The sequence below is a fragment of the Marmota flaviventris genome, chromosome 3 (genome assembly GCF_047511675.1).
Source record: "Marmota flaviventris isolate mMarFla1 chromosome 3, mMarFla1.hap1, whole genome shotgun sequence".
Taxonomy (NCBI): Eukaryota; Metazoa; Chordata; class Mammalia; order Rodentia; family Sciuridae; genus Marmota; species Marmota flaviventris.
In genome coordinates this window covers 122,625,940-122,651,511 of record NC_092500.1, presented here as the reverse complement: position 1 = coordinate 122,651,511, position 25,572 = coordinate 122,625,940, and the positions used below count along the sequence as shown (strand labels likewise).

The 25,572-nt window shown below is 40.5% G+C and overlaps 1 protein-coding gene across 1 annotated transcript in view; it reads right to left on the bottom strand.

Moving 5' to 3' along the window:
* Dyrk4 (dual specificity tyrosine phosphorylation regulated kinase 4) overlaps window positions 1–25,572 on the bottom strand; it is a 51,510-nt gene that overhangs the window by 5,031 nt on the left and 20,907 nt on the right. Inside the window, exons 4-13 of the mRNA XM_071609223.1 lie at window positions 20,265–20,345; window positions 19,481–19,597; window positions 18,623–18,761; window positions 15,879–16,042; window positions 13,244–13,380; window positions 12,776–12,916; window positions 10,605–10,743; window positions 8,137–8,218; window positions 5,790–5,962; window positions 3,528–3,588 (exon numbers count right to left, since the gene is read on the bottom strand). Coding sequence (XP_071465324.1) covers window positions 3,528–3,588; window positions 5,790–5,962; window positions 8,137–8,218; window positions 10,605–10,743; window positions 12,776–12,916; window positions 13,244–13,380; window positions 15,879–16,042; window positions 18,623–18,761; window positions 19,481–19,597; window positions 20,265–20,345 — 1,234 coding nt within the window. The remainder of the gene's footprint in view (window positions 1–3,527; window positions 3,589–5,789; window positions 5,963–8,136; window positions 8,219–10,604; window positions 10,744–12,775; window positions 12,917–13,243; window positions 13,381–15,878; window positions 16,043–18,622; window positions 18,762–19,480; window positions 19,598–20,264; window positions 20,346–25,572) is intronic.

Below are 25,572 nucleotides of genomic sequence, written 5' to 3'. Positions count from 1 at the left end.
CCCTGAAAAGAAGACCCCAAAATAGCTCCAAAGGTTTCCAAGGATATTTTGTGCAATGCTTTGAAGGTAAGATCATTCACCTTGACATTCAGATCCTTGTGTGTATGCTTAGAAAAGTTGACCACTTATTGCTTATACCCTGTAAGTCTGCACCTAAGTGGTAAATTTGTATATGCACACACAGTTTACACTATTGAATTCTCACAGAACTCAGTGGAGTTCATGTTATGCACATTCTAGAGGGTAAATAATAAAGTTCTACTACTTTTGTAACCAGTGTAATTTTCAGGTCCTCCAAAATACAACCACTCTTACTGAATTCCTAGGAAACTCCCATAAATGTGTACATGAGCGTGTGTGTACATACACACACAGATATCTCTGTATTGATATGCATAAAAGTGACTGGGGGAATTATGTTGCTCTTTTTTGTTGACTAAAGAATTATGTTCACCAAAGAAGAATTGTGCTCCCAGTTCTCTAAACAACTTAGCTCCTAAAGTAACATTTAAGTAATTGTTTTTCTCATCAAAGTCTTCCTCACACCTCTGGGCCTCCCCAATATCTAATCATTCTCTCCATCTTCTTCCTGCTGCTGCCTCGGGCACCTAAGTGTCTCGCTATCCTTGAGGCAACATCACTTCACTGCTTATGAGGAGATTAACTAGGAGTGGCTAGGAGCTGAGAAACTGTTGGCAGTCCAAACCTAAGAAAAGGAAAATCAAGAACCAACATGAACACAGCATTTACCATAGGCACCTTGTCAGAAGACTCATAAGGAGCTGTTGTCAAAAACAGAATCTTGGATCCTGCTTCAAACTTGCTATCTCATAGATCATTGAGAATGATCATGGGAATTAGCATTTTTGCCAAGTGCCCAAATGATTCTTGTAATTTGAAAAGTTTGGGAAACACTGGAGAGTAAAGACTCTTCTTGCACAGGAAGTGAAACTGTGTGAATGTTGCTACCAAAACCCTATTGCCATCCTATAGCCTAGTGCTGATGGTAGAGATCAAGTAGTCTGTGAAGTGGACATGCATATGTCTTTGGTATCTCCCCACCAAGATGCCCTGTGGTCCCTTCCTTCTAGTCACCACCATGATGCTATCTCAGTGAGGTCAGTGTTAAGGCTTAGGATGTGACTCTTCTCCAACGACTTTGTCTAGCAGGAAGAAACATTAATATCCCCACTTTTCTTCCTCCAAATCCTTCAAAAATCCAAAAGACTGAATAATGTAAGTGGTGGATGGGGAAAGTATATAGGGTCAAAAGACCAGTCTTATTGCTTAATGTATATCAGTAAGTCAGCTAGAGCTTCTGCCTACCATCTAACAGCTCTGAAGAAAGGTGAGTATGTGGACACCATTTTGTGGCAACCAGGACACGCTCTTGATCAGAGAGGCAAGGTCTTCAAAGCTCTACCCACAATTGAAAGATGATATTTTAAGAGATTTAATCACTGGAATGGCATGGGACCAACTAAGAATGGATGATACCTCACCACTGAACAAAGAAGGATCATGGAACATCTCTGCTTGCTAAGCCTTCAGCTTTCAGTTTGGGGATCATGGGGAGTCCATGGAGAACAAGAAAAAGGGTCAGGAATCCTATATAGGGCTCAGGCCTGTGATGTTTTACCAAATGGTATAGAAGGAGACTACAGTATAATCCCCACATACTGAACCAGTACACACTGGACAGCATAAATGAAACCATTTTGTCTCAGTGGCCCCCCCCCATGAGAATATTTTGACTCTCCTATTGATGGGGCAAGTTGTGAAGTGAAATTGTGTGACTTACATACCCATTCTAAGGCCACTTTCAGTTGAAAATGAGAGTGGGAGGGCTAGGAAGACTGGGATGGCATAGCCTGTGTGAGCCTATGAACTAACCTGACAACAATAGCTTGTCAAAAATGTCATTCCAGAAAGAGACCCTCTTTGTTATACAGAATACATGTATGATGATGTGAGGGGGGAAAAAAAAGAAGTATGTCACATTAGATTGGGTAGAGAGAAGTGATGGGAGGGGAAGGCGGGAATGGAAGGACAAGAGAATAAAATAGACATTATTATTGCTATGGGTATATACATGACTGCATGACCAATGTGATTCTGCAACCTGTACACTCAGAAAAAATGAGAAATTATACCCCATCTGATTCAAATGTATGATATGTCAAGATCATTGTACTGTCATGTGTAACTAATTAAACAAATAAAAAAAGAAAATGCTAAAGAAAAAAGAAAAAAAAGAATTGTCATGCAAAAAAATCAAAACAAAACAAAACAAAAATCAAACAAACAAAAAGTACATGTATAAAGACATGAATTGGCATAAACATACTTTATATAAAAAGATATGAAAACTTGTGCTCTAAGTGTAATAAAAATTGTAATGAATTCTACTGTCATGTATTTTAAAAAATTAAATCAATAAAATATTATTTATATTTTAAAAAAATGTCATTCCAGATGGCAGGAAGGCCCTGTCTGTAGAGTCTTCTCTCCCTCATGTCTGATTTTGCTCCATGTTGATAACATTAAGGCCAATATGACTTTTTAAAAATATTTAGTTGTAAATGGAAACAATGCCTTTATTTAGTTTTTTTTTTTTTCTTAAATGTGGTGCTGGGGATCAAACCCAGTGCCTCATGTGTGAGAGGCAAGCTCTCTACCACTGAGCCACAACCCCAAGATGACTTTTTCTGCCTCAGAACCCCTTAAGCTTTTTGTGGTTCTTCAGAGAGAATTTAGATCTGGAATTTACTTTATCTTGTCAGTGTCCTGGAAGCCCTACCTCAGTTGGTATCCATCTGTTCAACGTGTACAGCACCACTCACATAGAAAGACAGAGCATCATAGAATTCAGGGCCTGGGAATTGTGATGAGAGGGGCAGCACAGGGCTGCAGATAACACTGAATCCCAAAACTCAGACACATGACCCAATCATAATTGACCAGCAACAACACATCTACACCGAAATTGTTCTGACAGGCCTTAATTACCCATTTTATGACAGAGTAACAGTGAACCTGGGGCAGTAAGGGTCTTGGGGATTAGAAGATTTGGGGCAATAAAAAATAATGTTCCATTAATGATAAAACATAGCAATGAAATTCCCCACTACTCTCTAAAAGAAGTCTGCTCCAATATTTCTGCACAGTGCATGGCTTGAGAGAGCAAATTGCTTGGGAAGGTAGGGAGAACTAGGAGTGGAGATCATTATCTTCTGAGGTTCTAACACTTGCTGATAGGTCTTCTGAGTGGGAACCTGATCATTCTCCTGCTCCAATGCATTTGTATTGCCAAGAACCCATTCCCCTTGTGATTTCACCCATCTCATCTCCAGCATGCCATCTGGGACCACTTTTCATTGCCTGTAAGCTCCTAAACCACATCCTGCCCTTTGGTATGGGGACAGGAGAAAAGCAAAATATGAGATTTAGGGTATGGGAAGTACCTTCAAGACCTGTGACACCTCATTAGACACAATGAGATAAAGAGATTAGACCTGGGGACTTACCAAAGAACGTCTGTCTCCTGGAGGCCATCTGAATGAAGCGGGCTGGCGGCAGACCCAGCACCTTCAACAAGCACAGTGTAGTTGGTTCACTCTTGGTGAAGTCACAGATTCAAAGACTGTTAAGAACTAGGTGGGACTTTGGCCACGTTTTGCCTTTTACAGATAAGAACTTGAGGATATTAAGTGATGACATCAAGTCAGTAGCATGGCAGACCCAGAGCTCATGTCTCCAGGGCTGTCTCAGTATCTTAAGATTCACATGCTATTCTAAACAGACATCAGCACCAACAAAGGCAAGCCACCTCGATAGCAGCCAGATCTCAATGTCAGTACATGCTGATCACATTGAATTAGGAATGACACACCCCAGCATGGAACACTGGGAAGAGAAGGGAGGGAAAGGAGATACAAATCACCAGAGAAGGCATTTCTTGTAAAATAAATTCCTTCTTGGAAAGAAAAGTATAGGCCTACTTATTCACTTTTCTCTACTGAATCTTATAGGGATGTTCAGATAAAGAAATTTATGGGTTGCTCTCAGCCCTAGGTTTCTGGCCATAATCCATGCACAATCCTGCCTTCCTGCTCCTCAACCCTACAGATATCAAGGGGAAACTGAGTCAGTGCTGGGGCAGTGGGAAGCTCAAGCCAGATGCCACATTCACCTTGGTATTAGAAGCAGGAATGGTTCAGGGATATTTCATAAAATCATTACTAGTCTTAGAAGTCATCTGGTCTGACCCTCTCATTTTCCAGTCCAGAGTGGGAAATGACTTGCCAAAAAGTCAGAACAAGGGCTAGCCCCCAAATTTACTAACTCCCAGGCCAGTGTTGATTCCACCATAGTTACCATTTCTAGATATTTTCATCTAAATTATTTTAATATTTTATTATTAGTTTCAAACAACAAATGAAATCATCTATATTTAATACTTCTCAAAGGCATGTGTCACTGATTAACTTTGAGACAATCTAGAAAACAGCAATTTAGCTTTTGATTTAGAGAGATTCACAGTCAAACTTTTATCAGTTTACTAGGAAAATCCTAAAATTTGAATTTTTCAAATTTTTAGTTATTTTCTCCATTTTGTCTAATTTAGCTCTACAAGAAAACTTCATTGAAAAAAATGAGATGTGATTAATAATCCTGTGATGAGTCTTAGTAAAGCCTTTTTACTGGGAAATAGTCCTCCCAGGTTAAAAGAGCAAAAGTCATTACTGAATGCTGCCTATTTTTTGTCAGATAATTTCCAATTATTTGTTTCAGCTGATAGGTTGATAAAAATAATTTCTGATGATATATCATTATTCAATTGTTACACAGAATTTTAAAAAAAAGTCACAGAATGAGGCAACATAACTAGAACAGGTTTCCTTCTTGGGCTCACATCTTTGGAATCAATGTATTGTAACGGCCTGGTCCTGAGCCTGTTCATTGTAGCAAGAAGTAATGTTGGGGCTGGGATTGTAGCTCAGTGGTAGAGCACTTGCCTAGCATGTGTGAGGCACTGGGTTCAATTCTTAGCACCACATATAAATAAATAAAATATAGGTCTATCATCAACTAAAAAAAATTAAAAGAAGTAGTGTTCACTTACAGGTATAAAAATTAATGGGAAAAAGAGAAAACTCAGCTCCATTTATTCTTCTAAGAGGTGTATACAATGTGAAGTAAAATTTCACATTTTATGCCTACTAATTATCCTAATTTTTGCACTAGTTCTATTTTAGTGATCTCTTGAGAAAAAAATTCTACACATGGAGCTTATGATAATAAAAATTTGAAGTTATAGTGATTGATATATTTAAAAATAAAGCTATGTTAAATTAGAATAAAATTCTATACATGAGTTAGAATTTTAAAAAGTTCATTCAAGGAGGAAAAAGAGTTAAAGAAAGGTACAACTGTTAAAGAACTTATTCATGTCCTTTTAAAGGTAGATTTTGGTGGGTATTAGGTCACTCTTTTTTTAATTCTTTTGGATATATTTGAAAGATTGCTTTAACAGTTTTATTTTAAAATGTCACAATTTACATTAAGGGGGAAATAGCATCCTTTGAAACTATGTAAATTTATAATAAAAATGTTAGTTCTCAAAAATGTACAAGAAGTATGTAACTTCAAAAACACTTTTAGGGAAACTTCGACCAAAGGAAAAAAAAAAATAGTATGCAGGCCACTGCCCTTGATGAGTCTGATGTAGCCCAATGTCAGGACTGAAGCCATCCAAGGACACCAACCAAGCAGGCCTTCCTCCTCACCTCCATGATGCAGGCCAGCTGCTCCACCTCATTCTCCCCCGGGAACAGAGGGTAACCCGTGTACAGCTCTGCCAAGATGCAGCCCAGGCTCCACATATCAATGGCCATATTGTAGGGGTGACCCAGAATCACCTCAGGGGATCGGTAGAACCGGCTTTGGATATAGGTGTATACTATTAGAGCAAAAAGAGAAATCTGATGTGGGAAAGCTGGCTTTCTCTCCAGGGCCCCCTCTCCAGGATACTTTGGCAATTGAAGATGGCAGATAATTTAGAATCCCCTATCCCCACCTTCTTACCCTATTGAGCTCTGCAAGATGAAAGTAACATCAAAAACAAAACATCATCAAATCCTCACAACAACCTGATGATAAATGAAGGTGCTATTATCCCCACTTTATTGATAAGGAACTCCAAAGTAGGCATTGTTCTGAGCAAGTTAAAGCAGGGTACTTTAAAACATTTTATGTCAGACAAGTTTTTAAAGAAGCAAATCATAAAACTAATATAAACTAAGTTTTCATACTGTCAGGTGAACTTTGGAAAGATAATTTCTGACAGTATTGTGATTTGGCACTGGGGGAAGCATATCAGAATTGGAAGTGTACAAAATGCAAAATTTAAATTCAATGTCTATTCAATATATTATATATATTTATTGTATAATGAAGTACTAAAAGAAAAGCTCAACAAAAATCTCAGCAAATAAAGATAGAAAGAAGATTATATTGTAGGGGGCCTAAATTTTATAGATAAGGAATCTATAATTTTATAGATAAGGAAATCTATAATTTTATAGATAAGGAAACCCGGGGAAATGGAACATTTTGATTTTTTCTGTGTTGTGATTTCCTGGATTGGGAGGGGCCGTAATCACTTCTTTAATGTTTAGATTGGTTATAAGAATGTAATAATTCTGTAACTTAAAATAAATGTTTGATTAAAAACAACTTTTATACCATGCCTTTTCCAAAATGAATTTGAGTACTATGCCAAGTTCATATATATAGGGTACTTTAAAACATGAATTTAATGGCACCTGTGAGGTGCTTAGCATGTGCCAGGCACTATCCCAAGTGCTTTATGTAGATGAATTCTTTCAATCCTTACAAAAGCCCTATGAAGCAGGTACTATTTTTGTCTCAATTTTAAAGTTAAGAAAACTGAGGTTAAATGAGCTTCCAGTCATTCAGGTCATTCAGCTTCCAGTGAACAGAGCTAGGAATTGAAACCAGGAAGTCCAATTCCAGTATCCATACTCCATACTGCCTCATAGTTAAAGATAAAAGGAAAGTCAGGAGAAATATAAAGGAGGAAGTTACTGTCAGAAAGCAAGTATACAGTAATTGCAAACTCAGTTCTGAGCATCCTGGCAGCCCAAGATAAATAGTAACTAATAGGTTAATACAGTTGCCAATATCTAAAAAGAGTAAACATACAAGTTTTTTATGAGGAGCATTGTTTTCTGGATGGAATTCTTATAGGATCCATATGGAAAAATATATTAAGGAGATAGGTCCTCCAAAGTGATTCTGCAGACTATTTGGGAATACCTATCCAGTAGTCCTTTCTGCGGCCTCAGAGGGCTCCCTCTGACACATTCTGACACCAGGAAGGCTGGTCCCAAAGTCTTTTTGTGTGTGTGCCCTTAATAGAGCCTGTGTATCTTCCCAATCATTCTACCTATTTTATTTTACTTTTTTTAAATCTTTCTGTCTCTTACATTATACATAACAACCCAGGACGGTAATATTTCATGTTTTGGTTTTGGTACCCAAACCAGCAAATGATGAATACCAGAAAATAGACATTTGTTGAATGGTACATGTTTTCTACATCAGTCTTGACAGAAGCCAAGTTAATTGAACTTAAATCAAATCCAATCAAGGTTGATGCAAATGTGCTCCGGGGCTACTTCCTGCATTCTAGTTTGGAAAAAAAGTACAAAGCCTAGAGAATCCAGGACAGTAAATCCCAAACATTAGAATGGCTGTTTTCTAAAGTGCAAACTCCTGTGCACTCTCCAGAAATTTAGTAGGGTGAGGCCTTGGAAACTATAATTTTTCAAAGCCCCAAGGTGTTTCTGATACACATATAGTTTTGTGACCCAATGTTTATTTGTAACTTCATGTCCACAGAATATAAGATCTTTAAAGAGCCTCTATGGTATTTGAATCTAATTTCTCATTTTATAGATGAGGAAACTTAGGCTCAGAGAAGTGAAACACCTTGTTCAAAATCATACTTTTTGTAACCCTGGATGGCTGATCCTAGACTGGAACCCAGGTAGTCTTGTGTGTAAATGGAGAGAAATTGCAATGGGAGAACTCAGACAGTGGGGAACCTACCTTTCTGGTGCTCATAACAACTGGACCCAAAGTCAATAACTTTAACTGCGATTTGGCCCTTTTGGTATAGCACTATATTTTCCTAGCACAAAGAGAAAAAAGACAGGTCAAGTTTATAAAAATCAATGTTGCCCAAGGTGCCCCACTTACTTAAATGCTCACCCCTACAGGGCCTAGTTCAAATCTCACCACCTTCAAACTCCTCCTCTGGCATCTTCTCCACATTCCATTGTGCTCTCCTGCTCTTATTTCCCATTGACTTGTAGTCTACATCTTCTTTGGATTAATTATTCACTGTTTTGCATGTACCTTTCCCCATATTGATTATGTAACTCCTGAAGATGGTGGGTTTATTAAGATCTTCTTCCACACCCAGTTCTGTGCCTCACTTGCCTTACAAATGTCACTGAATTGGTTTACTGCCCCTGTAGACCTACCACTATGACAATAAAGAACATAAATAAACAAACAAACAAATAAATAAATAAGTAACTAAATAAGTTAGAATTGGGGTTTGTGTGTCTCACAGTGACTTTGGGGAAACCATGAAATGACAAGGTGTAGCTTCTGGGCTCTCCTTTCAGCACTGGCTGAGGTCGGAAGATTAAAGTCCTACTTGTGCCTCATGGATCTCACTGTCAGATGAATGGATCATGTGATTGCTTGCTGAGTACATAACATGGCACATATGACATAGCAGGCCTCTTCTGAAGCCTCTGGTGCCAAAACTAAAAATCCAAATTTACTCCACGGTATCTTTTCTAAAGAATCTTTGTGTTAATGCAAGGAGGATAATTAGCAGAAATCTTAAAAGAATTTCTAGTGTGTCTCTAGCCCAATGGAAAGAAGACCCCTTCACTAGATGGGGCTGGCCCTTTGTTATGATAAAAGCCCAAAGTTTGCTGTGTGGAAGGCTTAGTCATCAGCCTATGGCATTGTGGAGAGGTGGTAGGTCCTTTAAGAGCTGGGACTAGTTGGAGGAAGTTAGGTCACTGAGGTTGTGCCTTTGAAGGGGATATTGGGACCCTGTCTCTTTCTTTGGTTCCCAACTGCATGAGGTAACAGCTTTGCTCTGCCATGAACTCCTAATGCCATGTTCTGCCTCATCACATGGTTGAAGCCATTCAACCATGGAGTGAAACCTCTGAAACTGTGATCCAAAACAAATCTTTCCTCTTTGTAAGTAGTTTATCTCAGGTATTTTGTCACAGGGAACAAAAGCTGACTACCATACCCTCTCATCTCCCATCTTTTTGGTAGAAAGAAGTCCAGGGAAGGGACAAATGCAATGAGCTATCATAGCTCACCCATACTAACCATGAAGTCCATAAGAATAATTCCCTGATTCTTTAATAAATACTCACAAAATACCCTGCTGGTAATGTGTATGTTTTCCAAAGGGATGCACATATTTAGTCTACTTGATCTACTTTGTCAAGGAAATCTGTTACTTTATATTTTAGCCATTAAGTGTCTTACAGATTTCCTTGGTGAAAGTCACTTCCCTAAGCCCAAGAACCATTTGCATTGTGAATTTTTGGAACCGCAAAGCTAAAGGTCAGGAATTTGGAAATGGAGAACAAAGCAATGTCCTCCCATATCTTTACAATATTAAGTTACAAAAAATATCCTCAATTTTATTTATGAGTAACAGTTTAAACAAATTAAATCATGTTTGGGGGTGCAGAGAAGGGAGTAAGGAACTTAAGGGATATTCACCTTGTGAAGATCAGATTATTTTTTGAACGAGTGTTCCTCACATTTTGTCCTTAGCTACCTACACGGTATTACTTCTTCACATTTGCAATTATTGGCTCATTTAACAAGCATTTATTTATTGCCTTCCATTATTCTCACAGGCACCATGTTAGGTCCTGGGGACATAACAGTCTGACCTTGGGAGAGCTTGCAGTCCAGTGGGAGACACAGAATGAGCTAAGAATACAATACTAGCATGACAAGTAAGAAGGGCACAGCCACTGAAGGAGAGGAAGTGGACTGAGGTGTGCCATACCTGAGGAGCAATTCAGAGTACAGTGGATCTAGTAAGGACTTAGCAGAGTAGTAGAATGATCCATCTACGTGAATGGCACAAGCCTCTGCAGAACAGATAAGGGAAAACTCTAGAATCCAGCAAGAATTCTTAAGAACTATTATGATTGAAAGGGCAAAAGTGGGTAAACCCAGACCCCCAAAACTACTTGTAAAACATCTTGATGCTCAAGACAGCCACCACCCACCCCTACCACTTCTGTAGGAAACCCCTCTGGTTCTTAGCTGCCTCAAGTACACTACATCTCTCTTAGTCCTTCCAATATGTGTGCCTCAGGCTTCATTGCATCTCACTTAGCCTATAAGCAGGGACTTTAGGGCTGCCACTCTGGAAGCCCTAGCCATTCTGGCTGCCCTAACTGCCACTAAAGAGTGGTGAGAACCTGCTCTCCTGGCAGGACAGAGGTTATACTCACAGGCTTGAGATCACAGTGGATGATTTTCTCTACATAAAGCATTTGCAAGCACTTCAAGACAGAGAGGGTGAAGCGCCGAACTACCGACAGACTGAAACCTTGAAAGCTATTACTCTTCATCAACTCGTACAAGTTGATTCTGGGAAAGACAGAAAAAGTGATGAGTATAAAAAGTATCCAAGTTTGAACCTACAAACAATCCTGTGTTATCTGGATTCCCTTCTAGAAGCAAGTAAATCTCAAATCAGTAGGCAAGGTTTTTCTTTCTGATAAACTGAGCCTTCTCAGTGACTCAGGGTAGACCTAGATTGGCACTCAACCATGCTGGATTCTCCAATGTACCCTGATTTCTTACATGACAAAGCCACTTAAGTACTTTATTTACATGAGTGGGTTCAGAGATTGGATCAAATTTCTATAGTAGTCATAGTTCTCAGGCCCTTGGAAGGGCCCGGAAGCCCACTAGTCACTCAACCAAGTCATTCCTACCCTGACCTAACAAGATTATCTAAATATTGTAGGTAAAGGAGAAAGGGAGTGTGCTGATGAGAGAGCTAAGGTAAATGAGGGACTCCTACTCTATTAAAGACAAGTGTGGCTGCTTGGTCCCATCTAACTGTGGCTTTGCTATAATGAAGGCTGGCTCTTGCCAGATAATCCTCAGTTCTCTAGAGAGGCAGAATCCTGAAATGTTATATAAAAGCATATTCAATTATATGAAATCTGCTAACTTACAAGTCTTGGAAACTAATTCCAAGCATTTTAAAAAGAAAAACTTGTTTGTAAATTGCCAGTTTGTGATCTCTGTGCAAACTGTGAGACAAAGATAGGAAGGAAAGAGAAGGACCTAGAAATGACTCTGCAGGCTCTTCCTGATCTTCCATTTCTAAGATTCTCTAGCCTTGGTGGTATTTAGAAAGCCATATTTTTTGTACCAAGAATTGAACCTAGGGACACTTAACCACTGAGCCACATCCCCAACACTTTTTTTATATTTTATTTAGAGATAGGGTCTCAATAAGTTGCTTAGTGCCTTGCTAATGGCTGAGGCTGGCTTTGAATTTGCCATCCTCCTTTCTCAGTCTCTTGAGCTGCTGGGATTACAGGTGTGCACCATTGTGCCTGGCAAGCCATTCATTCTTGAGAGGTACAACAGAGAAATGCCATCCTGACCTGTGACCCTGGGTACCTCCACCTTACTGGGCTTAGGATTCTCCTTCTACACACTGGCCTCTCTTGACCTCACAGAGCCCTTTTAAAGTACAGTGATGTCCTAACCGGGCATTGTGATTAATGGGCAAGAAAGGCAGCCTGGACTGTCTGTTTTGCTCCACAGAAGACGATCCACTGTTGCATATGGTAGGATAGAACACATTTTGTAATTATCAGAGAAGGTGAGGGGAGTGCCCATGCTCCCTCTCAAATATAGCCTGTTCCTAGAACCTCACCATCAGTGATGGTGTCGCGGGAGCACCAAGTACTAACTCAGGGAATCCAGAAACATACGTCTTCTAAGGGTTCACCCTGATTTTTCTCCTTTGCTAAATGTCTTCTGGGCTTGTTTAAATTGCATCATATTGACTTCTCAGAGAGAAGAATAATCAAATTAGCATTTGATTATTTCCCATTTGGAATGCTTTTTCAGTTCCAATATTCACCCAAATGATTCCAATCTGTTTAAATCAAGACTCTGCTCTCTTACCCAAAATATCTGCCCTTCTCCTTCTTTACTCAGAATTGAAGTCCTTTTCCCACTCTGATAATCCAGCTTCCTGTTCTTTTAGGTTTCAACCTCTGTACCATAGAGATGGGAAGCCAGTGTGTGGGGAACATGATAGCAAAGAAAGTCCTTTTAAACATGTGTTAATTTAGCTCTTGAGGGCAGAGGCCTTGTTTTAGATTTTCCACTTACTCAGTACTTAGTCCTCAGCACCAGGGAAGCACAACATGAGTATGCTGGCAGATAACAGGTTTGCTGAGGAATGGGGTGAGATCTCAGTTTGGGGTCTCATTCTCCTCACTTCTGGACCTTCTAGATAACTGTGCGTCTGCTATGCCTACACTAGTCACTAGATATTCACGCCCAGAAAAATCTAGTTTTATGTCTTCAAAGTTTTTCTTCAAGTTCCCTTAAGCAACTTTTCAAAAGAAAGTGAATCAAAAAGACTTACCCCAAAAGTTCAAAGGTGATGCAGAGGTGATTCCGGAAGTAGAAAAAGTCCTTCATGTGTACCACATTGTACTTGTTGTCTTTATCTTTCCTTCTGAGGGCTTCCAGGATCCTCAGCTCCACCAGGGCCTGGTGGTGAAATCTGAGGTGATTGGGGAGTGGCAGGGAGGGTGGGGAATGAGGACAGAAAACACAGGTATCATGTCATAGTGCAGCAGTTAGCCCATTTTCTCAGACCCTACCACAACCCCAACAGAAATGTCTAACACCGCAGAAAGCACTAATAACTCCACACTCTTACTTCCGCTTTGCCCCTTCATGGACTCAGACATGAAGAGAGAGAAATAGGAAAGGGAGAATAAAGAGAAATATAAGAGGAAGAGGCAGAGTCAGAAAGGTTTGGAGTCCTGAGGCAGCTAGAAGCCAGGCAATCCATCTTCTATGGCCTATGTCATCCATGGAGCCACACCTCTTTTTGTTCCTGATGATTTTCAGGGCCACCAACTCATTGTTTTTGTGATCCAAGCACTTGGCCACCTGTCCAAAGGACCCTTTTCCAATCATCTCCAGAACCTCGTAGCGGTAGGCAATGTGGTCATGCAGGACCTGCAGAAGCCAGGCCAGAGGTGAGGAAAAGAGCCAGACCCTAGGGCCCTTGGATCCCCATCCCTAGATCATGGGTCACTCCTTGGAGGGAGTGGTTCTGAACTCCCACCCTTCTCTCTGTTACTGTAGTGGTTAGGTGATCTCCCGGATCCAAGACCACCCATGTAGTGCCAGGGACAGTTAGTTCCACAGGCTCCACCCATGTCAAGCAGTGAAAAGAACATTAATTAGTCTTTGGAAATGTTGGGTGCTAGTCCCAGCCCTTTGGTTTCCTGCATGTCTTTCTTAGGACCTAAAAAGTAAGGGGGCTTGGCAAAACTGAAAGTCCTTTCTATTTCAGGAATTTCATGATTCTTCAAGTTCAACATCAGCTCCCTTTTGGGGGAGTTCTATCTCTGACCTTTGATGTCCCTCTATCAATCAGAGAAGTCTTTATGCCTGTTCTGTTCCTTCCTGACCAGATTTGGTCCTCTCCTAGTCTTATTCATATTTAGTCCCCTTCTGAAGTTAATACAGACTTTCTTGGTGAGAGTAATATTTTCTAAGAGCCAGAATCACCCATGACTATCCTTGTGCAAGAAACCAGGTGTTTAGTTAAAACCACAGGAAATTTTCCATTAAAGACTTGAGCTAGGTGTCTTCAAATAAGTCACTTATGTACTCTGAGCTAGAGTGACTTCATCTGTGAAGATGAAGATGAGAATCTGGATAAGATGATTTCTAAGGTCATCAGGCTCTTGATCTCAGCTTTCTACAATTACACATGAATTTGAAAGAGGTGAGGGATAAGCGTGTACAAGTTTTCAGGTTGGTTTGTGACTGTGTGTTTGAGGATAAAGGATTATTCACAAAGAAGAATCAACACCATAAATTTGAGCATGTAAAACTTTTTACTGATACATCAGAGAGGGTTAGTCTAGACTAAAGGTCTTTCATGAAAATGGGACAGAATCTGCACAAATTTGGCATATATTTTTCAAGCATTTACATTTATCTTCTTCATGTCATCAGTTTGGTTGCCTCATAATTATTGGCTTACACGTCAACTTGGACTTTGGTTGTGCTTACTTGACTCATGATAGTTCCCTTTGTATTTTCAGAGTCTAATAGATGCCAAGCTTATGACAGGTGCTCAGTAAATAATTTTACAATGAACATTTGTTGTGAGAATGTAGCTGTCATTTGTTTAGGAATTATATATTTGTGTATATGCTGGAATAAAATAGGAATAAAAATTGGAGCTTACAGAGAATGCACATTATCCCTCTCTCCCCATGAAAATCATACTTCTCTAAGATTTGAGACTGAAGAACTGAGTTCCAGTGAATTCCCATAAAGATAGTACTGAACCCCAGGTGATTTCTTAGAGACTCTAGACTCAGGTAGGGCAAAGCAAAGGAAGGAGCAAGGAGTGAGGGGTTGTGGACATGTGGTTGAATTGGAGAAAATGTTTATATTGAAGATTCTTAACCAAGGACCCATTAATGCCCCAAAGCATTGCACACGCACAGCTTAATGTTTCTGGGATGAGGATACTCAAAGGGATCCTTGACCTAAAATTGTTAAAAACCAGGGTTCTAGATGAAGAGTGAGTGATAAAATCACATCCTTGCTTCTTAAAAGTGTTACCTAAGGACCTGTGGTATAGGCTTCACCAAGATGCTTTTCAGAAATGCAAAATCTCAGGTCCCACCCCAGACCTGCTAAACACAAATCTGCACTTGAACAGGAACCTAAAGTGATTTGTGTGCATAGTCAAACTTGAGAAACATGATGTTAAGAAAATTTATCTCTTCTATGAAGCCCTCAAAGATTCATATCCTAAAACCAAGTTGTGATGAAATTTCCAGAAGTAGGAAAGTGCAGACAGCTCACAGCCTGTCTGGAACTAAGTGTCACTCATGCAGGCATCCTCAGAAGAGGGGATCACTGTCCAGATTTCATCCTCAGGCTAGAAAGAGGCATTACCCTGGGATCCCCAGAGGTACAGTCAGAAAAGGAGGAGTCTCTGCAATCAATTTTTGAAAAATGGAATGAAGTGAAGCACTGTGCACCAGGGACACTACAGTGACAAAAACTATTCTTGTCTGTGGAGGGAATGACATCTGCTATAAAACACAAAAGGGGCCATGAATGGGCTTGTGTGGAGGAGACGAAAAGGGAGATTGAGGGGCAAGTGTATCTTACTCCAGTCTGATCTTTTCCAAGGGTATCCAGGATGGTGCAAGAGAATAGCCTGTGAGAGTTCACTCAGGATGCAAACTTGTTATCCCAAATACCCTTGAAGAAAATCACCATTCTGTTAGAAGATTTTGCATACTAAATTTCAGGTTTAAATAAGGTGTTTATTTGGTTTAGCACCTATTAGCATCTGTTGGAATGTCTAGTTCCTGTCATATCAACACAAAACATTATAAAATATCCCCTTTTGCTTTCCTTTCCATACTCTCTATTGCACCCAAGCCACCTGAGGTCACCATGACCTCCTCCCTCATCACCTTCAGATAGGAGCCATGTTCATCATCAAAACTTGTCTTGCTGAATTTCTCTGGAGCCACATTGAGTTTCTCAGCATCAAGCCCCAGGAACCATAGCTCTGTGTAGCCCAGGATTTCACTTTGCTCATAAGGAGACAGCTTACTCTTAAAATTCTTTAGGGCTTCTATGTGAAAAAAACAGGATAATTGTTAGTTAAGTTGAGGCAACAAGGGTATTTACCGAAAGTGCAGATGATGTGATGTCTTTTCTAGTTCATGAGCCTTTTCCTCAAATAGGTGGTTTCTTAAAGATCATGCATGGAGAATATTCCCACGAGGAAATATAACAAGGATAAATGCCAAGGTTTTGGAACTATTTCAAAAAATTCAATATGACAACACAAACATAAGGGAAAAGAGAATTTAGTGCCCCAAGAGCTATGGGTTGCTGCAAAATAGGAATTATTATTATTATTATACATATTTAAAATAATAAGTCCAGAAGTAAAGCCCATAACAACAATAGTGTACCATTAAGGTGAATTTGTCCAAGTTCATGTGGAATCAGGTCAGACAAATAGTTTATTTTGAGAAGTTTTAAAAACTACAAGTTTTCTGGACCAGGCAGGTGACATAAAAGCAACTTTAAAAGTCCAGTGGTATAGTCCAAGGAGAAGGATAGCTGGGTCAAACTAACAGTGGTTCTAGTCCCAGATTTCCAAGGAATCTCCATACTGCTTTCTAAATTGGCTGTACCAATTTGCAGTCCCACCAGCAATGTAGGAGTGTACCTTTTTTAAAAAACAGCAAACTTTAGGAACACAGCCACATCAATGTTTATAGCAGCACAATTCACAATAGCTAAACTGTGGAGTCAACCTAGATGCTCTTCAGTGGATGAATGGATAAAAAAAATGTGGCATATATACACAATGGAATTTTACTCAGCATTAAAGGAGAATAAAATCATGGCATTTGCAGGTAAATGGATGGCGTTGGAGAAGATAATGCTAAGTGAAGTTAGCAAATCCCCCCCAAAAAAAATGCTGAATGTTTTCTCTGATATAAGGAGGCTGACTCATAGTGGGGTAAGGAGGGGGAGCATGGGAGGATTAGATGAATTCTAGATAGGGGAGAGGGGTGGGAGGGAAAGGGAGGGGGCAGGTGATTAGCAAGGTGGTGGAACATGATGGACATCATTATCCAAAGTACATGTATGAAGACTCAAATTGGGTGTTAATATACTTTATATATAAACAGATATGAAAAATTGTGGTATATAAGAATTGTAACGCAAAAAAGTACATGTATAAAAACATGAATTGGCATGAACATACTCTATATACAAAGATACAAAACATTGTGCTCTATATGTAATGCACTTCTCTATCGTGTATTTAAAAAAAATAAAATCAATAAAACTAAAAAAAAAGAAAAAAAGTCCTGTGGTTACTCCCACTCCCGCCTGCAGGGGAGCCAGCTAATACTTCAAACCACAGAGGGAATGCTTGTTAGTGCCTCTCTAAGCTACATGAGACAGATCACATGAGCGTTTGTGTTAGGGCAAGCGGGGCGAGGTGGGGAGTGAGATTCACACTTGAATAAAATGAAGAGTACTCAGAGACAGGAAGCCAGGATCAGGGTAGGAGGCACCATGTTATTTGACAAATTGCTGAAAAGTTGAACTGTGAGGAGAAAGAAATAAAAAAAGACATAGAGCACAAGACCACTGTCTTCATATACCCGAAGAGCAGTCATGTCAAAGCTAAATAAGGTATGTTCCTTGCCCAAAGGACAGAATCAGGACCCAAGATAGAAGGAGGCAGATACCATCTCTGTAAACGCAGAATGAACTCAGAACTGAAATCATCTCCTGGCAGGAGGGTCACTCCTGAGATCATTTAAGAAAGACAACAATCTCAATTTCAGCACTGTGGCAGAAGAGCTGTGAGCAGTGGACAGTGTTGACATATGGTAAGTGCTAAGTGGACTTTGGTTCTCTTCCTTTGAATCCTAAGAGGTCATGAAATCTCTGAACCTTGTGAGGAGCGTGGCTCCTGCCAAAAGACTGTGTGTGATCTTTCAGACCTCACAATAGACAATTACCCAGGCTTAATCTGGCAGGCTCCACAGGGGCAGCTGTCTTCCCACACCAGACTTGGTCCACAGCCCGAGCTTGTAGTCTCTGACCAGAGCTGCAGCTGAGGATCAAATTATCCTGGCAGGCGACTGACTCTCTAAGGCATATGAGCCTGTCTAACCCAGAAACCCCCACTCAGAGCCCTCTATTGGAGACCCAGCTGAGGCCTGCCTCAAGCACCTCTGCCAAGACCCCCTTGTCAAGAGAAAGGCAGAACTTTCAGGACACTTTACTTTCAGTATTCTGGACTTGTCCACTCCTAGCTCCTCCCCACTCACTTTCCTCTGTTCCTAAGTCCATAAAATGACAGAAGTCTTTTGTTGGGGCTCCCCAGGCAGTAAGACAGTGCCCTCTGTCTGCACTAAAGCATCTGACGCTTACCTGGAATAGTTCCAAGGTAGGTAATAGAACAGTGTGATGCTGGTACTTCCTCTTACCCAGCCTCTTGTTTATACTGTTTCAGTAAGAGGGTAAAGGCTTAACTTCTTTCATTTTGATTTGTAGCCTTAGTTGACTACTCCAACATATGGCAGCTAAGCCCTCTCCAGGTCAGCTCAGCTCTTAACACTGACCCCCCCCCCAACCACCGCCTATGCTGCTACTGCCCACCCCACCAGTGTCATACCTGCTGCCGTCAGAGGCACCTTGTGCTTCTTTGGTGGTTTCTCTTCTACCTTGTGTTCATGAGTCTTCATGCTAGGGTGGAAAGGTGCTTCTAAAGCCTTGTACTCAGAGGCCAGCTTACGACTGTGCGTTTGAATTTCCTGTCCAAGGAAAGAAATTGGTAATAAAGAACTACTTCAACTTCTTCTGGGGGATGTAAACTATTTATATGCCCCAAAACACTCACATCCAGACAGGATTTGTCCTACCTTTCCAGGGAGAAAACAGTAGTTAAGAGACAGTAGGTTTTCTCCACCTTTCTCCCAAAGGAAGTATCTAATTCTCATCTCATGCCCCAGGAGACATGCACATTAGAGCATACAGTTGACAACCCCAGGGGTGTGTCACTGTAGAAAGAGATGAGAACAGTTTTTATCATTGCTCTTGAGGAGGCCAGTTCCTAACTAGATAAAGTAATTTGCTTAAGGACATGTAAACTTGAATTTATATAACAACACCTCTTACGACTTTCCTACATGGTATCTTATTGGGTCCTTTTACAAAAATGGTAGATGACATGGAAGGAAAACAAGATTTTGTTTTCTTCTATCATTTATACACCACAACTTCATTTTTCATTTCCTCAATGAATCACCCCTGACGACAACTCCATAAAGGCCCACTTTGTAGGTAAGAGAAAGTAAAAGGCATATTTACCCAAGTACATATTCAGTACAAAGAGTGAGAAAAGGACTTGAACCCAACTCTTTAGCTGCTACTCCTTTCCCCCTCCTTCTTGGACTTTTCTAGATGTGGTTCTGAACTGAAGCTAGGTCTTTCACCTGTCTGCTCAGGAGCATGTCCACTGCCCTGTACTCACCCGGGACAGCACACCAGGCTTCAGCAGAATTTTGTTGCTGATGTGTGGGAGGTTGATCACATTCTTCTTCTCCTTGGTATCCATAAAAGGGAGTGAAGTAATGTTGGTGTTTGTACCCTATAGGAGGAGAAATTGGATAAGGTATAGAAACCTCAGATAAGAAAATTCTCCAGAGGTCATTTCTTCTAGACTCCTCCCCACAACAAGGATGAGCCTAAACCCAGATTCTTGCAGGGAAAAAAAGAAGATTCCAGGGAGCAGAGTAATCTAGCAGACAGGATCTGGGGTTGACTCCCCATTCCACCACTCACTAGCTGTAGACACTGAATGGGTCACATTGATTCAGCCTTAATTACTTCATCACTCTCAAAAATAGGACCTACCTCATAGCTTTTGTGAAACTATGCAGAGTATTCCATAAGTGATAGCCATTATTATTCTCATTCCAATATCTTACCTTCCAAACATGGAGAAGGCCTTTCTGCTATACAATGCAAATCTTTCTTAATGCAACATAAACTCCCATTTCCTCTACGGCTACTTTATAGACTTGACCTTCTTACTTGGATCACTGCCCTCCTACATTGATTGATTAACTGATTGGGAAAGAGATAATCTAACTATCAACAAATAGCCATGTTTAAAACTGTGTGGAGAGAAGCATGGTGATATGGATATAGGGCTCTCATTGTCATGCTGAGTTGGCCAAAAGTGCCTGTAAAAAGCTATTTCTTCCATCCACTGCCCTCATCCTTTCCTAAAGTCACTAACCAACACTTCCTACCTTATGCAAAAGTCGGGTCATTTTGAGGTTCTTGATCTTGGAGGGTGGCTTCTGGACTTGAGCCAAAGGCTTATTTTCAACCTGAGTCAAGTAGAAGAAAAGTGTAATAAGGCTTGACAGGGCTTCATTCCAAGCCACCTGGACCTTTATTTCATTTCCTTACAATAAGCAAGGTATACTTGAAGCCAGCTTTCCTGATCCCAAGCTAGAAAGAGTTCAAAGAAGCTCAAAGAAGTACTCAATGCATGAAATGAATTACTACCCACAAATAATCTTCCCAGAAGTGCTAATGATGGATCCACTTGTCTTATGATTTTCACACCTTAAAAAATCAATATATGCTTTCTTCCAACACAGTCTTAACCAGCATCCTTGTAGATGGTAAGGAATAGAAGTGGAGCTAATGTTATCTTGCTCTTTAGAAAAGAAAATGCTCTTAGTCTTGCCCAGAACTCAAAATGCCCAAAGATGCCTTAGTGGAACCTGCCAGGATACAGATGCCCAGCCTGAACACCAGTGCTCTCATCAGAAAGGCTTCACATCTAGAAAGGGGTGGAGAGGAAAAGACCACAATCTTAGAACAATTTTTTCCAAGGTAGTAAGCATACCACAGGGGTAGGTGACATAATTCCATGCAGGATGCAGATAGACAATACCTAATGGCTATGCATTTATTTTGCTATCCATTTGAAAAACTATAAGAAGCACTTTAAGCATGTGATTTTGCAGTTATTATTACTTAGGATGAAATCAAAATTTAAGTAAAAAAATTAAAGGGAGCATGATATATGGCAAAAATTATGAAGGCAGCACTGAAATGACTAAAGTTTAGCAAACAGCCTTCAGTTTGAACACAAGTTCTGTTCTTTGAAACAAAACTTAGAATTCTCTTTCTTCCAGACCTTCCCTAGAGACCTGAAGGAAGCACATCTAAAGCTGAGATACAGGGGGCCAGACCCTTTTAAATTTGGCAACTGAGGTACAACATTTATTGTCCTTTAGCACAGCTGAGTCCTCCACAGAGCAGTACTGATGGGGGCATTTAGAATATTCAGTCTTGACCTCCTGGAATATGAAGGTAATCTGAGGGAGAGAAGATTTCACAGAGCATAGGCCATGGTCTCAGACCACGTTGGTTGATTTGCTAATGTGCACTACATGCAGATGTGGTTATCTATGAATAGACTGTGATGATATCTGAGGAAATATTGCAATTGTGAATCCACTTCTCATTAAGTAGGTTTATGAATATTAAAACTCGGAGGTATCAGCAGTAACAACAAGCTGGCATTGAGGATGCAATGGAGAGACCAACCAGTGAATGGAAAGTACATCAACAAAATACAGCCCAGACTAAATATCAGACAAAGGACATCAGTGAGTGGTGTCAAGTGTCGATTGAAAAAAAAAAAAAGGAAAATACCATCATAAATGCAATGAGCCCAGGAGGAGGGGAAAGGGACTTCTGGAATGCATGGGGCTTGGTCTGGACTGAGAGGAAGGGAAGACAACATGCTCATTAGCTGAAGCAACAGTATCCAGGCATGGTCCAGGGGTCTCCACTGCTCAGAGAGGATAAGCTGGAGCACATGGTTGGCTGTGGGTTGCAGAAGCATTGAAAGCTAGGCTAAGAAACTTGGTCTTATCCTATGGGCAAATGTGAACCACTGAAGGTTTGTATACGGTATGTGCAAAGCAAAGCCGTACTTCAGAAAGATTCCTTCAGCAGCTGTGTGGCATGACAATACTCAAGGGCATGAACTTGGAAGTCACACTCTTTCATTTTGAATCCAGTTCCACTACTCATTAATTATTTGAATTTGGGCGAGTCATTAACTTCTCCTCCTATTACGCGAGGACATTATCATTAACAAGCTCATAAGGTTGTTGTGAGGAAGAATGACTTAATGTGTGCACAACACTTCAACTAGTGCCTCGAATGTGTTAAGAGTTATAGAGTTCAATTTTCCTCATTTGCAAAATGCCGAAAGTGATCTGTGCTCATTTCACATGAAATTGACGGAGGATGAACAAGATGGCTAAAGGAGCTATGATGCTTAACTTGAGAAAAGAATAAAACAAAAGAGAAATTCTCATAGACTAACATTATGGTAACTGTCATATACATATATTGGAAATGAACAATTAAGAAGTAGACAGCAGCTGGGCGCGGTGGCAAATGCCTGTAATCCCAGGAGCTCAGGAGGCTGAGGCAGGAGAATCTCGAGTTCAAAGCCAGCCTCAGCAATATCAAGGCACCAAGCAACTCAGTGAGACCCTGTCTCTAAATAAAATATAAAACAGAGCTGGGGGTGTGGCTCAGTGGCTGAGTGCCCCTGAGTTCAATCCCTGGTGGCCACCCCCCAAAAAGTCGAAGGCAGATGGTAGAAACCAGGTTTCTCTTTGTTGGAATGGAAATTTATGGATCAGAAAAGTCTAATCAATATTACCATCATGTTATAATGGACCATAATTGGAGATATAGCTCATGTTTAAGTTAATATAGATACATATGGCTACACGTAGAAATATTTATGTATATGTGTGCATGTGTGTGCACATGTCCAGGTGGCTTGGGATAAAGCCCTGTCAAGAAAAGTTTAAGAAACTGTCAGAGCCAAGAGGAGACTAAAGAGACATGTCAACTAAATGTAATACGGGATCCTGGAACAGACAAAGGACATTAGGTAAAAATTAAGGAAACCTGCATGAAGTATAGAGTTTGGTTAATGATAACATATCAATATTGGTTCATTATTTATAACAAATGCACTATGAGATATAAATAATAAAGGAAACTGGGTACATGGTGGGGAGTAGTGTGTGGAAACTTTTATATCTCTCTCTTTTTTTTTTTTTGGTAAGTCTAAGACTATTCTAAAAATTAGTCTTTTATTAAAACAAAACTCCTATAGGAAGGGCAATGTCAGAAGGGCTGCCACTTATGATATAGTACAAATTTCTTCTATGTGGTTCAAAGGACAGAATCAGGTCAAAGTGTGGGAATTATAGGGAAGTAAATGGAAATTTATGGATCAGAAAAGTCAAATCAATACTACCATCATGTTATAATGAACTATAATTGGAGAAATGTCTGGTTCAATAAAATGAAGAATTTTATAAAATTTAGAGTTGCACATAAAAGGTAGGAGTCTCTCTGGAGCATTGACTTTCCCATCAGGTGGAATCCACCTGATGATCATCTGTGCAAAATGTGCATGGAATGGGAGGCTGGGCAAGATGTAATCTACAAAGTCCTATCAGTTTGTTAAGACTTATTCAAGTGACTTCCGGATGTGTGTCTTAAGAGCTTTCTTCGGTTTGGATTTTCAGTGTCCTCCAAAGGGAGGGCATGTGTTGAAGGTTTAGTCTCTAGCCTAAGGCACTCCTGGGAGTTGGAACCTTTCAGAACCTGGCCTCCTTCTGTTTCTCTCTTTAATGTTCCAGCTGCCATGAGACAAGAAGCTTTGTCCTAACACATGCTCCCCGCTATGATGTTCTGCCTTGCCACAGGCCCAAAGCAAGAGGGACAAGCTACCGTGGACTGAAATCCTCTAAAATTCTGAGGTCAAAATCAATCTTTTCCTCTTTATATGATTATCTCAGGTGTTTTGTCATAATAACAGAAAACTTGCCAACACAAACTTTATCTTTCCTCTTGTAGAACCAAAGCTGCAATCTATTGAACAGAGCCATGCTTCCCAACCTTTGTCACATCATGACACATACAGAAAAAAATTTAATACTTGTACAGCAACGAGGGTCAAGACAGGAGGCAACTCACAGCCAGGGGTTCCAGCTGCCCCAGGTGTAACCAAGTCACCCCCAGGATGGGTGGCTTCTACATCTCTGTACCCCATCTCCCATACTCAGATAACAATATGTTGTTGTACAAGATTATGAGCTTGGTGGCTTTGTTTCCTGCAGTTTCTCCAAGAGGCACACAATGTCCCATCACAACACTACATTCTACCATGGCAGGAAGAAGAGGGTGTGATCTCCCATATTCATAGTAAAATGCCACCTTTCTTTCAGACAGTGAATTTTGGTGTCATTGTCCTTTGGCCCTACACTGATTTCTAAGTCAATGCAACAGGAGTCTCTTTAATAGTCCCTGTATCTACATTTGAACTCTCCTGTGTAAAAAAGACTTTATTCACAGGGTCACATGGCAAAGCTGGGGTTTCCAGTGCAGTCCATGAACTGTGGCTGGATTCTGGGAAATAAGAAAGGGCATAGGGAGCTGATAGAGCCTTTTCCACTTCTCTGTATGCATTGCTGTTCTTAGAAGCTTCCAAAACAGCCAGAAGTCAACTGTAAAGCCCCTTGATTTCCCAAACCTTTTATATAAATATGCACTGCTTTTATAATTTAAAAATCCTATTATTTAAAAACAAAAGGGCCAAATATGGTGGCACAGGACTCTGGAGGCTGAGGCAGGAGGATCCCAAGTTCAAGGCCAACCCCAGCAATACAGCAAGATCTTGTTTCAAAATAAAAGATTAAAAAAAAATGACTGGGTCATGTGGCTCAGTGATAAAACTCCTCTGAGTTCAATCCCCAGTATCGAAAAATAAAAATAAAAACAAAAGGTATTACAACAGGTAATTATCAAAAGTTCTAATCAATGACGGGGCAGGAGGTACTCTGGGCAACTGAGAGCCTAGATAGAGTGGATTAGTTTATAGAAGAGGACAGTGAGGACCTGGGCTGGGAGAACCTGGGAGGATAGAACAGGAGATGCTGGCTGGGGCTGTTAAGATTCTCCCCACTAGGGGCCCTCATTTAAATTTGAGGGCTCCTCTGTTGTCTCTATCTGTGCTTCCCATAGCCAGGTCATGGACCCACAGGGACTGGACACCACACGAAAATGCAAGTAAGGGGCTGATCCGAGCCTGGAGTTTCTTGTCCTGACCCAGGGCTCCTCCTCACCTCTCTCCTGTCTGTCTTCTGAGCTAGCTGGCTAGTTCTCACTAGGCCAGGCACTTAGGTTCTCACACTTATTTTGTTTTCTCAGCCAAAACCTTAAACCGTGGCAGGTGGCAGATTCTATCTGCTGCTTTATAAAAGCCAGCTCACCTTTCTCAAATAGAAGCTGCGTTCAATTTAAAAGCTAATTAGGAGAAAGGTGGGAAATTGAAACCAGCTTCCCCACCCCCACCCCTCACCAGTCATTTATGTAAAATAGCTGCAAAGTTGCCAAACTGATCTAGTTACCAGCTCCTGTGATCAAGAGTCCTTCTTCCTACCTCAAGGATTTTTCCAGCAACACCTCCCTTCTACCTCTCTGAGCCCGAAGGATGCATGG